The sequence below is a fragment of the Columba livia genome, chromosome 2 (assembly GCF_036013475.1).
Source record: "Columba livia isolate bColLiv1 breed racing homer chromosome 2, bColLiv1.pat.W.v2, whole genome shotgun sequence".
Lineage (NCBI taxonomy): Eukaryota > Metazoa > Chordata > Aves > Columbiformes > Columbidae > Columba > Columba livia.
Genome location: NC_088603.1, coordinates 137,296,925 through 137,309,763, shown reverse-complemented (window position 1 = coordinate 137,309,763; position 12,839 = coordinate 137,296,925). Strand labels below are relative to the sequence as shown.

General features: G+C 35.3%; 1 protein-coding gene across 2 annotated transcripts in view; it reads right to left on the bottom strand.

Moving 5' to 3' along the window:
* Positions 1 to 1,498: 1,498 nt before the first annotated feature.
* The window catches only part of TMEM67 (transmembrane protein 67), a 33,918-nt gene continuing 22,577 nt past the window's right edge, over positions 1,499 to 12,839 (bottom strand). For both annotated transcript variants that reach the window (XM_065053969.1, XM_065053971.1), the window contains 10 exons: positions 12,205 to 12,304; positions 11,970 to 12,109; positions 9,217 to 9,357; positions 8,673 to 8,753; positions 7,401 to 7,517; positions 5,991 to 6,107; positions 5,804 to 5,908; positions 5,339 to 5,441; positions 3,203 to 3,345; positions 1,499 to 2,664 (listed from right to left, as the gene is read on the bottom strand). In XM_065053969.1, coding sequence (XP_064910041.1) covers positions 2,584 to 2,664; positions 3,203 to 3,345; positions 5,339 to 5,441; positions 5,804 to 5,908; positions 5,991 to 6,107; positions 7,401 to 7,517; positions 8,673 to 8,753; positions 9,217 to 9,357; positions 11,970 to 12,109; positions 12,205 to 12,304 — 1,128 coding nt within the window. In that variant the 3' untranslated portion in view covers positions 1,499 to 2,583. The remainder of the gene's footprint in view (positions 2,665 to 3,202; positions 3,346 to 5,338; positions 5,442 to 5,803; positions 5,909 to 5,990; positions 6,108 to 7,400; positions 7,518 to 8,672; positions 8,754 to 9,216; positions 9,358 to 11,969; positions 12,110 to 12,204; positions 12,305 to 12,839) is intronic.

Below are 12,839 nucleotides of genomic sequence, written 5' to 3'. Positions count from 1 at the left end.
TGCCCTCTGAGCAGCAGATAATTAAAGGCATATCTAAAACAAACTCAAAGCACAGTTTTTGCATGGAAAGGTATACCTGGTTAGCCAAAGCATTGAGAGCAGGGTCCAGAGTGAGAGGCCCGTGCTGAAAGGTTTCCACCTCTGCTGGTACTGGGACTAACTGAATTAAAACTACACAGTGATGCCTACAGATGGCACAACTGCATCTTTGTTGTGCTTGCAGACATTCTGCAACATGCTGGTTTACCCAGGTCTGGTTACTACTTTTTACTTGTTTTGACTGAAGTCAGACGTAAATGGGTCCATTCTGGATGAGGTATGTCTGAAATGTGGTTCTGGTCCCTGGAATAACTTAATGACTATGGACACGTCATGAGAATCTGCACAGAGAAAAGCGTGTGCCTGTTACCACTGACAACGATGCACAGTCATATTGCTGCAAAGTGTCAGTAGGAAAAGACCTGTCTTAGGGTCATCCAAGAGCATAGTCTACTTGCTCACTTATGAACCACAGTAAGTTTCTACACCCTTTTATTATTAGTTACATCAGTCATCTTGAACAAATATGGTTACATGAGAAAGATTATATTTCCTCGTGTACACTGGCATTTCAGTAGGACTTGCAAGATCTGGAAAGTTCAGTTTAGTTAAGCTATGCAAAGATATTGACCAAAGAAATACACGGGCATCATCTGAGCCTTACTTTGCCTTGCAAATGTCCTAGTGCAGACCATTTTTCGGATTTTTAGCTTAAATTACCATTTTGGCATTCAGTAGATCACTGACAGGAATTATGACAGAAACCTCACAACATGATTTTTGGCTGTATTTACAGATCCAGGCCCTAATTACTTTAATTACTACATTCACTACAAAGGCAACAACCTTCATTTTATTTATAGTGGCCATTTCACTCTGTTGGAAGTTTTGTGTTCTCACCTTTTTTGAGGCATAATGTACACCAACAAACTAAGAATTGTGCACAGAAGCAGACAAAAGTAAGGAAAGCACGACATGGAAATACCCATGCTAAACTGCACACTAATAAATGTATGTCCCACAGAAAATCAGCTCTGCAGTTATCTACTTTGTCACAGCTTTACTGACATACACACATTCTACCAGCTAATAACAGCTATATAAGACTAGTAAGCTATTAATACAAAGGTTTTGCAAGGCCAAAAGCAAATGCACCAGAGCAATAATGTCCCTGAGATTTATGTCCATAAGTTAAATATCATGATACGATATGATATGATCAATGTGAGAACATGTTCCCCTTTATGAAGCCAAGAACCATCTGAAACACAATGCTGTTTCAACTCAGATAAGCATGTCGGCATTGAAAATCTGCTAGGTCCAACTCATCCTGTCCTCAGTCTCTGTTTTGGAACAAGCATGCTAACCTTGACTTGCATTTTTATAGTGTTTTTGCTGGTGAAAGTCCCTTGTTGAATCATCTAAAGACAAGTAACAGTTACAAAAACAGCAAACACCATTCATGTTTAATCATTTACTGAAAAACAACATTTTAAAAAACTAGGGAGACTTTACAGAGATACAAATGGGAGGTAGACACCTCACTTTGAGGTGTTTTGAAGGCCATTCATAATCTCCCTTAACACTTCATAAGTGGCACTTGAAACATTATTAACTCATCTAAATTCCAAAAAAATGACAATAAGATGATGATGGTCTCTGTGTTGTTCCTAAAAATAATAAAGCTAGAAAATTAGAGACACAGGGGTACATGAGCATATATAGGCACCTGTGAAAACACTTCTAAATGGATAAGAACAATTACTTCTATTTCACTTGTGTGGAAACAGCACAGAAGAATTACTCTTTTTCCCTGGGCATCCTGCATCAGATGACAGAAGATCAGGCACAAACCCCAAATACCTCTAACTTCCCCTCTGACTGTTTTTCTGCATTGTTGTAACACTACTGTATTTCAAACACAAGGAACCTTTGTCATGTGCAGTCCACACCCAAGAGAAACAATGATAAAAAACAAGAGAAGAGACAAAAGTGTATAATACTATGAAACAATAAAGACAAGTTAACATTTCAAGTTGGAGTCGCTGTAAATAAGTGATATTTAAAAAGTCCTCTTGAAATAATAACTTAATTCAAAACAAATTCTGTGCTATGTAAAACTGTGAATATGTTTGCTAAACATATAGCTCAAAATAAACTACATGAAAAAAGGGATTTAGGAAATTTTCCAAAAATTTAAGAGTTGACAACCTCTCCTGCCAATCAGAATGCTCGAATTTTTGCCTCAAAGTGAGTGGTCCTTAACTTTTATCTTACTCTAATAATAACAACAGTAAGCTTACTTCTGTCTTATTTTCATGTACTTTTCCTTTTAAAGGCCTATGGCTTAGTGTTCACGAATTAAAACAAATATTTGTAAATACATAAAGTTTAATAGCACACAATACAAAACCGATACATTTCAAAACCATTACATTATTATTATTGAGAAGTGCAGTACAACTAATCTGCAGGTCGGAGATGCTTTGATCGTGGACATAATTTCCCCTATTAACTTCTCAACAAAGTTTTTCATCTTCTTAATTAAATGAGAAATCTTTCATCCACCAAGGTTTTGGATGCCAAATTCTTCTGCCCAAGTGTATTACGAATAAACCGAAATATCTAAGAACATTTTAGAAAAAATGCATTAAAGAAGAAATTCTTAAAAGAGTATGTTTCAGTACTTAATATAAAATGACTTATATATAATAACTTATATATATATAGCAACTTATATATATATATATAAAACAACTTATATATATACAACTTATATATATATGACTTATATATAATAACTTTATACTATCTTTAAATCATAATAACATGAGTAAATTAGGTGCTTAACTTTGTTCAGCATTTTTTATATCTTTCCAACCTGAAATATGATATAACTATGTGTGATTAGTTTTAATAGTCACTTGTGTTTTCTATTGATAGTTATTTGTAGCCTCTTAATTTATGACAGGCATGTGAATAAAATTAATTTATCAGAAGCCTATTTGACAAAAAAGTCAGAGAAGTATTTTATAAGCTCTCAGTATAATCTTCTGTCACCACATACGGCTAACCTACTGCTCTAATTTTCTACTTAAATAAATAAACTTCCATACTAACCTATATTTTTAAAATATTGCTTTGTTCTTAAATTAAAATTTACCTCTTGTTGCAAGTATGTTAGAATAGCGGCCAAAATAAAACTCTGGGAAGCCAGATCCACAACAGAGAAAAACAGGATATCAAAGATGAGCAGCGTTGTCTCATTTCCATAATAGAGAACATCACTGAAAGAGTGCCCTTCATCTACAGAAAATAAAAATAAATTGAAAACTGATTATTTCTGTGATATGCAAGTTTGTGTCAGTTTGTGCTGAGTAAGCTGGTAAGAAAAAGGAAAGTCAGTGCAAGAGCCAGTTTTGGCATTCTATTGAAGCAAAGTGATACAAACCTTTTCACTTATAAAATGGCTTAATACTGAAAAACACAATAGGAAAAGACCACGGGCCACACACAACTTTATTCACTCCCAAAATCTCAATCATATTGTTTAAGAAAGCTACTCTGAACAAGATGCAGATGTAACTTCCTCATCACTGACATATTTAGCAAGTGTAAGCTCTGGCCCTAACTCAAGAAAATAATAAAAACATATGCTTAAAGGCTTACTTAGAAGTAGCTTCACAACTTAACATCATCTTTGTTCCTTTGGTTAATAGTTTCCCAGAAACGGGTCTTATAAGCTTAAAATACCTTTTTCACAGCCAAAGTAGTCTAGACCACTTATCCACTTCTTTATTTATCAAAAAGCATGACTTTCAAAAGAGAAAAGAACACGTAGAATAATTACAGAAAACAGATTATTTTCCCTCTTCCTACTACATGTCTAATGCAAGTTTTATTTGAAACAGCTTATTTTCATTACAACTTGCATATGTCCTACTGCCAAGAAATTCTGATTTGTATCTAAACTTCTGGGAGCCATGGCAGTGTAAACCACCAAGCCATATATTTACACCCATCCTTCTGATTATGATCTTGGAAACAATGGCAGTCAAAAAGACCAAACCTTTGTTGAATGCTGCACAATTTGGAGACAACACATCATGCTTACTCAATTCTAACTCCGACATTGCATACCTGACAATATCTATGGCTGAGTAAACCTGAGGTTTAGAACAGGGTTTTGGGATGACTGATATTGCAAGGTGTGGAGTCACAGACTGAGGCTGAAGAAAGTTCTAGTTATACTTTTAAGGCAGATAGTTGTTCCTTGGCAACATTTATTAGTAAAGATAGTGCTCCACCATGATAGGGGAGGAGAGCCTAGGCCTTTAATAAATTAGGTGTAGCTCAGACGTCTGGACTGAGCAAAAATATCAGCCTACAACCATGGCTAGTCTGAAAGAATGTGCTGGATTCCTGATTACCAGTCAGGTTTACAGTTCATACTAGGATTCAGCTTTTGCATCTGTAGTGTCAGAGAGCAGGGAAAGTTCTGCAAAGCTCAGTGACATAATTGGTGGATTGCTATTAGGTAAGAACAATGACATATGTGTAATCGTCATCTGGCAACACCTATGGATTGGGTTATGGTTCTGATAAGGTTTAGAGTTTCTGAACAGCAAAGCTGGAGAGCCAAGTACTTGAGGGTCTCAAAACAAGGGTTTGCATCATCTTGGATCACTAGTTAGTGTCTAGTGTTCATGCAGGTGTTGGCCATACTTATGGTTAGGGGAAGAACCAAGGTCGGAACTAAGGTTTTCAAAGGTAATTTTTGATGGATTCTGTACAGCTCGGGGACTGAGGAAGCAGATTGGTATCAGGCCCAAGTTCACAGCTTATATTTCATTGCCACTAAAACATCCTCACTGTGATCAATATCCTTTGTAAAGAAATTATCTTTTGTACTCTTAGTTGTTTGGTAAGAGATTTAGTTCTATATATTAAAAAAAAATAAATAACAGAGAGCTATTTAAATATTGTGGGTCCTTCTTTCCATTTACAAAGTAGATATCTGATCTAGAGAGTGAGTTAAAGGAGCATTTAGTACATGTGCACATATCTACACGGTGTCCTTTCAGTTGCCTAAAAGAAAAACATTGCATGTGAGCAACAAATTCTAAATAGGATGTCTGTAGCCTGAAGAACATTTCTTAAATACCTCCCTTACAAATGGTCATCTAGTGACCTTTCCTGCTGTAAAGTCCAGTTTAGACTGTTAACCCTTGGGAAAGAAATCTACACAGAAACCTACATACTTATAATAGTACAAATACCAAGTCACAAATTTTTTTACCATTGTAAAAAATACTTTTCTCCATTGGTTCCATGAACTCCATGCCAAGAATCCGCTCAAGCAGCAACTTATCTTTAACAATATAATCCATCTCTTTGTGAACCTATAAGAAAAGGAAAAAACAAAACTTCTTGGTTTATGACTTTGGAGAAAAAGTGCTTGTTACAAAGTGAAGTAGAGCCACCTAAGTCCTTTATGAATGAAAAAAAGCACTGATCTACTTCACGACAAAAATAAGTAGATAACAAAAAAGGATTTGTCATTTTTAAGAGCAGGCTGCCCTGTTGGACAGTACTCAGTATTTTTTTTTGAATGAAGCACTCTTCCAGTTGCCACACAGTCTTTAACAACGAGTCTTTAACCACATATGCTTAAAGAGAAAATACAGTCTTTCATATTTACAATTTTTAGTCTCTACTTAATATAATTATATTTTCCTTAATATAGCAATGTCAATATACATACGTGATCAATAAAAGAACCGAGAAATTTGTTCATTGTGTTGTATGCCCTTGTGCTTTGTTCAAAAGTATTTGCAGATGAGTCCAAAAGCCTTGCGGGACCACGTTTCTGAAATATAACATGACCATGACTTCAGCAGAAGAATTACGTATTTTAAATGACATTTACAGAATACAAATATCTTACTTACTCTTGTTAGAGTTTCATGAATCCTGTCATAGTGCAGTCGCATTTTTCTTGAAATGGAAATCTGAAATGTCTGGCCATCTGTATTTGGCAACAAACCTCTCTGACTACATAGATTTTCCTATACAATTAAAGCAATTGTAGATTAACATTATTAATGGCATTCATAGACCCAAGAAAGTCAAATGCTTTTAATTTCCTCTCTTTCACGTACTCATAGTACTTAATATCTCTAAACATTTGAATCCACTACACTCTTAGTTCTATTTTAGCAAGGTTTTCTTAGGACATGAAATCCTGACCCCTGCTGTCACAAAGTCATATTCCTCTTTCCACCTGAGTTCAGTTCACTACTTTCCAATACAGCTTTTGACATTCATTCTGAAGCCCTTTCTTTTATGTTTACAATTTATTCTATATGTGTCCTACTTTTTTTGTGCTTTGGATTCCTGACTTTTTCCATATGTTTCTCAGGTCACATTTAATAAATCTCAAAAAACCCAATAAAATAGAAAATTTGACAACTCTATAGGGAAAACATCTGCTTTTTTTCCAAAAATACATTAAAATAAGCAATTAGGAAAAAATTATAGGAACACATAAGTAAAACATATTATTAAAAAGATTCCTCCATATTTCAATGTCTGAGATTTAAGTTTCACAGGGATATGTTTTTTTCTGTCCACTTATCATTGAAATAGCAATATCCTTTGTCTAAGGTACTTTCTTCCTACTTATCCCTACAAAGATGCAAAATGTCAGGAAATGCAGTGCAAAGTGCTCCAAACTTGTATGAGATATTTTACATCTGCCTGATCTTGCAGCAAAGTGTCACCATTAAACCACGACACAAAGATAAAACAAACTAGAAAAAATACTTATGCATATTACCTTCTGTAAAGAACAGGTTAAATCACCAAAGAAGAATAGATGAAATAAAATAAGTTTTTCGAAGTCTCTGTATGAGGAATTTTTCAGACTTGTCTATTATTGAAAGGTTCTTGGTATGCACTTTTTTTGAATGTGGTCATGAGCTCATGAAAAGCTTCAATATCAAAAAGAAGGTTCTTAAATACATGAAAAACCTTTTTAGAAAAACAGGAATTGTATATTTATGAAATGAAAGAGAAACAGAGAAGAGGAAATAATGAAGAAGAAAGATGAAGAGCTAGTTAAAAGCACTACTCAGTCATATATTTACACACAAACAGCCAGTATCTTTTAAAGTGTTGCAACTTGGTGGAAAGTAATCACAGAATCATAAGACCTTTAAGATCATCGAGTCCAACTGTTAACCTAACACTGCCAAGTCCACCACTGAACACAAGTAATGCACAAGTGCAGGACCTTAATGCAAAGCTTTTTAATAAAATAAATAATTAGAGCAGGTATAAACATTACTACTTTTACTTACTGCTTCTCTCTTTAGGTTGATATTCATTTCTTCCATATTGGTATCAGCATGTCCATGCACAGAGCGACCGTGGATATAATAACCAAAGCAGCTGTGTGACAAGAGAAACACTGAAATCTAAAAGAGATGGGGGAAAAGAATACTTTAATTAAACATTATCATTTTATTTCTGAACTTTTCAACTGACAGTAGAGATCAGCATGACCAGTCCTTCTACAAATACAAAGTAGGCAGGTACCAAAATAAATATGGCAGAAAAAAATATTTAATAACTCTTTACTGATTAATCCTATCCATGTTTAACTCGAAACACACACCAGCTTCAAGTTTAGTTAATGACAGCAAGGATCAGTACCTAATTCTACCGAGCCAAAAAATTAAAGCAAAGTTATTGGCTTTTATTTTGATTCAAAAGTTACTTCTGTGATACATAATGTATATGCATGACTCTAGTTGAGCTCCTAGGAGACTGTATTTAATAGAATTTAATTTGGCATGATGCAATGCTTATATATCACATATAACCCCAAATTAACTCTCTCTACAACCCATGCTCTACATGGGTGTTTCATGGAAGAGGAATAACCAAGGCTGAAAAGGCCGATAAAAATGATTAATCTCTAAATTTTTAAGAAGTTCTGAAGAAATGAGCTGGTCCAACCTGTTCTGACTGCACTCTTCTTTGGTTAAAAAGGAATTCTCGCAGTACAGAGCTACAAGACCCATATTTGAACTAGAGAAAGGGAATTAGTTCAGATGTAAGTGGAAATGCATGAAAAAGGTGATAACTGTCCAAGGGGGACAACCATGGAGTTCAGTGGTTGAGGGACAACCACAAGAGAGGAGCAGAAACTGAACATAAAGCTATTAAATAAAACCAAGACAGCCATGGCTCTAATACAAAAGTACTAAAATGCAAACCAGCAGACAGAATGGCAGCAAAGGGTTCCACACCTAATTTCTGTCATAATTTGTTACTTTTTAATTCTGTATGAGCATATGTAACCAATTTAACTTCAAGAACAACCTAAAAATCACAGGTCTAAAAAGACATATTGATACCTATAGTTCCAGACTCTTTTTCCAAATAAAGTTTAACTGAAATCTTGTAGATTGCACCAATAAAGTGAGCTCAAAAAACCTGACTTTGGCTGTTAGCTAGTCATCTCTGATTAAATTAAAAGAATAAATGTTATTTCATATTCTTAAAACTATCTTCTGTGTTATTCTATTAAAATTGCTGCTGTACAGATTAGACAAAGAAATACTTACATTGCTAATGCAACACAAATCAACAAACTGGCTTATCTTATCTTCAACAAATCTTTCATAAAACACAGAAAAAAATATAATCTGAAAGAAATCAACCAAATTTTCTTTTATTAGTTCAACAGATTTGACTTTATTAAGCAATTAGCTTCACAGTGTAACACCCACAAATTACAGACCACCATTGCATTGGACTATGAAAAGGGACTGACATCCTTCCTCTAAGAAGTAAAGTTGTAGCAATAACCTGCTTTTCATTTTGAACTTGGAGATGCTTCAAAATCGTTTAAAACAAAGTAGTTGCGCAAACTAACATCTTTGGGAGGATTAAAATTCTGACTACTAAGTAAGATGTCTCACAGCTCAGAAGATTAATTTTGAGCTCTAAAGGTGTTCCATGCTAAAGTAGCTACAAGTCTAGATCATGTAAAACAGTTACCAGTCTACCCAATGCTATGATACATGGTACGGATGGCCTGGTGGTATGTTCTAGCTTTCAAGAACTGGCCTGAAAATGGTAATTCAGTACGTCACGTGTTTCACATACCTGTAACAAGGCAATGGCTAGCCAGAGTGCTGCAGACACGCCAAATCTTAAAATGCGGCTGCAAGGAGCGATGTAGCTGTCGCTGCTTCTCGTAAGACTGGAAGAAGAATCCATCAAAGCCAGGTTTGAAAATCCCACCACCTGAAGAGATAAGAATGTCAACATAACAACATGAGGCAATTAATAGTATTAATTATTACCCTGTTGTTTCCCTTATAACAGGAAGAAGAAAAAAATCGGAAAAATGGACCTGGGAATATGAGCATGTTCACTGTGATAGAGCCCACTCGTGTGATCCAGTGTTATTAACAAGAAACGTAATTAAAATAATTAAACTGCATGCATGTGTTGACACAATTTCAGAACACATGCAGCTAAATCTCAGAACAGGCCAACATTGATTTTTACTGAAAAACTCCAAAGATTCTACTGTTAGACTGCAGAGATTATTTCTGTCAAATTTCAGCTCTTTGGTCCTATATATTCCAGTGTTAATTTTTTACTGTAGGGACTGTAAGAAAGAGATTTTTTTTGTTTTTATTAAACAGAAATATATTTACCTCTGTTGTCTTTATGACTGAATATATTTTAGGCAAACAATCTAGAAAAAAAATCCCAGATAAAGAAGATGAGAGAAACACTATGTCTTGAAACACCAAAGAGGTGAGAATTTTATGAAAATAATTCAGAACTGAAGCTGCACCATCACCATATTTGTGGTGGGTTAACCCTCACCACAGCAGGATGGGGAACAGGAAGAACAAAAGCAAGAAAACTTATTGGTCAAGATAAAGACAGTTTAATAAGCCAAGAAAAGGGAAGAAGGTGGTGAAAACAAAACAAAACAAAACAAACAACATGACAAGAGATGCAAAGGCAATTACTCCCTGCCAGAGGCAGACCAATGCCCAGCCAGCCACCAGAATAATCCCTCCCCTCCATTGCTCAGCATGATGGTATATGATATGGAATGGCCCTTTGGTCAGCAGGGACCATCTCTCCTGGTTGTGTTCTCCTCACAGCTTCTTGTGCACCCCAGCCCTCTCATGGAATCACAGAATGGTTATGGCTGGAAGGGACCTCTGGAGATCATCCTTGATGCTGTGCAAGCACTGTTCAGCCATAGCAAAACTGTCGGTGTGTTATCAGCCTTGTTCTGACCACAAATCCAAAGTATGGCATCCTATGGGCTGCTGTGAAGAAAATTAACTCCATCCCGGCCAGACCCAGCACAATAGTGGAAAGGTCAGTTTTGCGGTCAAAGTGCCATGTAGCCAACACTGCCACGGTGACCCAGTGCCAACCAGGGGCTGCTGCAGTGCCAGCCATGAGGCCCGAGGGCTGGGAGACTCCTTCTGCCACACTCTCCAACTTCCTCCAACTACTGCACTTCCTGACTTGTTTTCCACCACTGTAGAGTCTGTCATCACGATTAATGAGAACTGAACAGTCACTCCATCAAAACCGGTAAGCCAAGAAAGCAGGTTTGAGCAATACAGAAGTTCCTATCTGTAGGGAGGAGCTAACTGCTATATCTACCCTGAGCATTACACTTCTAGGGCAACTACATTCCAGACTCCAGCATGACAATGAAAGTTATAAAGATCAGCTGAAGTTTTCACAAATACCAATATTAACCTATTTAGGTATCGTTCATGACTTCCTCCACTATCAGTGGCAAGAAAATGATTTTTCAGAGGGAAATTCATAGCAGGAGTTATAGAGCAAGATGTTAATCACCCTCTACTAAGAGTAGCCTCTCCCTCCTAGTAATATCAGGAGCCTATGAAGAGTAACCTGAGCAAACTAATTAGTTGTAGGAATACTCATTCTTTTTTCTCCCATTCCTTCCTTAGAACATGACACAGAAGTTGTTCCTGCCCTGTATTTACCAACAGCAAAAATACTGATGTAGTGAATGAGAAAAGTTTTTTTGTTTTGTTTTGGTGTGGGTTTTTTTGTTTGTGGGTTTTTTTTCTGTATTTAATTTAAAAGAAAAATAGGAAATTCAAAACCAGAAACTAAAAAATGAATAAAAGTATCAAAAATATGTAAAAACCCCCTCATATAAATATCTATATACTACATGCTTCAGGAATACTTCCCAAAATAAAAGTACTTACCAAGAAACAAACCAAAATGTTTTGAAAAGCTGAAGCTGAAGTTCTCATATCTCCTTAAACTGTAACTGAAGGCATACTGCCTTGTGTTATGCCATCAGGAACAGAACTGGCACATTTCATTTCCTGCTTTATAAAAGGTCACTACAGCAAATTAGCAGGAAGGAAGTTCAGTTCAGATAAATATGAAACCAGAAATAAACCATGGCAAGAGGGAGCCAGCAGGCAAACAAAGAATTGAGTGTGTACATAGATTTATTAGTCTCTTAAGGAAACTCCCTACCTTAAAAAAACCAAACAGAACTAACAAAGTTCTCTAAGGTAATTAAGGGTTGTTTGTGTGGGTTTTATTTTAAGCCTTCCTTAATGAAACATTGCAAAATATTGCAATGACCTATACATACATCATACAAATACATTTTAAAATGTTAAAGTAATTATTTCACTAAGTTACACATTTTCAAGTGAACTTGAAGGTCATCCACTATTACCACAGAGCAAGCAAGAAACAAAAACCAGACCCTTACGTTACACTCTGGTTGTGAATCATAAAAAAGATAATAATAATAATAATAATAATAATAATAATAATAATAATAATAGTAGTAGTAGTAGTAGTAGTAGTAATAATACCTCCAGGAAAAAAAGAACTGCAAGCACTTGAAAGAGGTGATTTATCTTCCTCACTGTCTGAATTTCATTCCATTCATTTGCTATAAAATATGTCCTCCATATGCTCACAGGTGCCACGGCACTTTTAATAACACCTTCACCTTAAAAGAATGCATACAAAAAGCTCTGAAAGTTAATACTTGACAGTATTAATTTAATCAAATCTGTTTACACACACAAGCATAGTTTGAGTTACCTTCGACCGCTTTAAGAACTTTGCCCTTAGGTCTTTCCCAATCAATGAAGAAAATATCTATAGTAAGTTGTGAAACCAGCAATTGTAAGAATTGTAGAGCCTAAGAAAGAAAAAGGAGAAATGTAAACAGTAAGGATAGCAACAACAAACAGCCAAGGATGAAGAAACAGTAATTGCATGTCATTCATTAAACATAACTGATACACTTGACTATACCTGAGACTGCAACTTTATTACCAACTTTTGCTAATTTTTTTTTTAACTTAAAAGCTTGGAGTAATGGTAAATCACGTGAGGATGTGCAAAATAATAAAGAAAATATATAAAAGTAACACATTTATAAAAAAATGACTAAGTAGTTTCCCATGACATATTAACCCGTATTCTGAATTCCAATTCAATAAAATACCCAAAATTAGTAAAATACTTGTATGTCCCATGAAGACAGAATATTGGTATTTGAATTCTAGAAGTATGCTTGAACATGATTATTTTGATGTCTTCTTTTTAATCAGGAACTGACAGCCCTTACACTCCGCTTTAAAAGAAAGCACTTGCTTTCTTGATATAGTGTTATTTTATTTGGATTTCTTTGAACCTTAATCCTTGAAAGAATAATTTTCCATAGATCATCT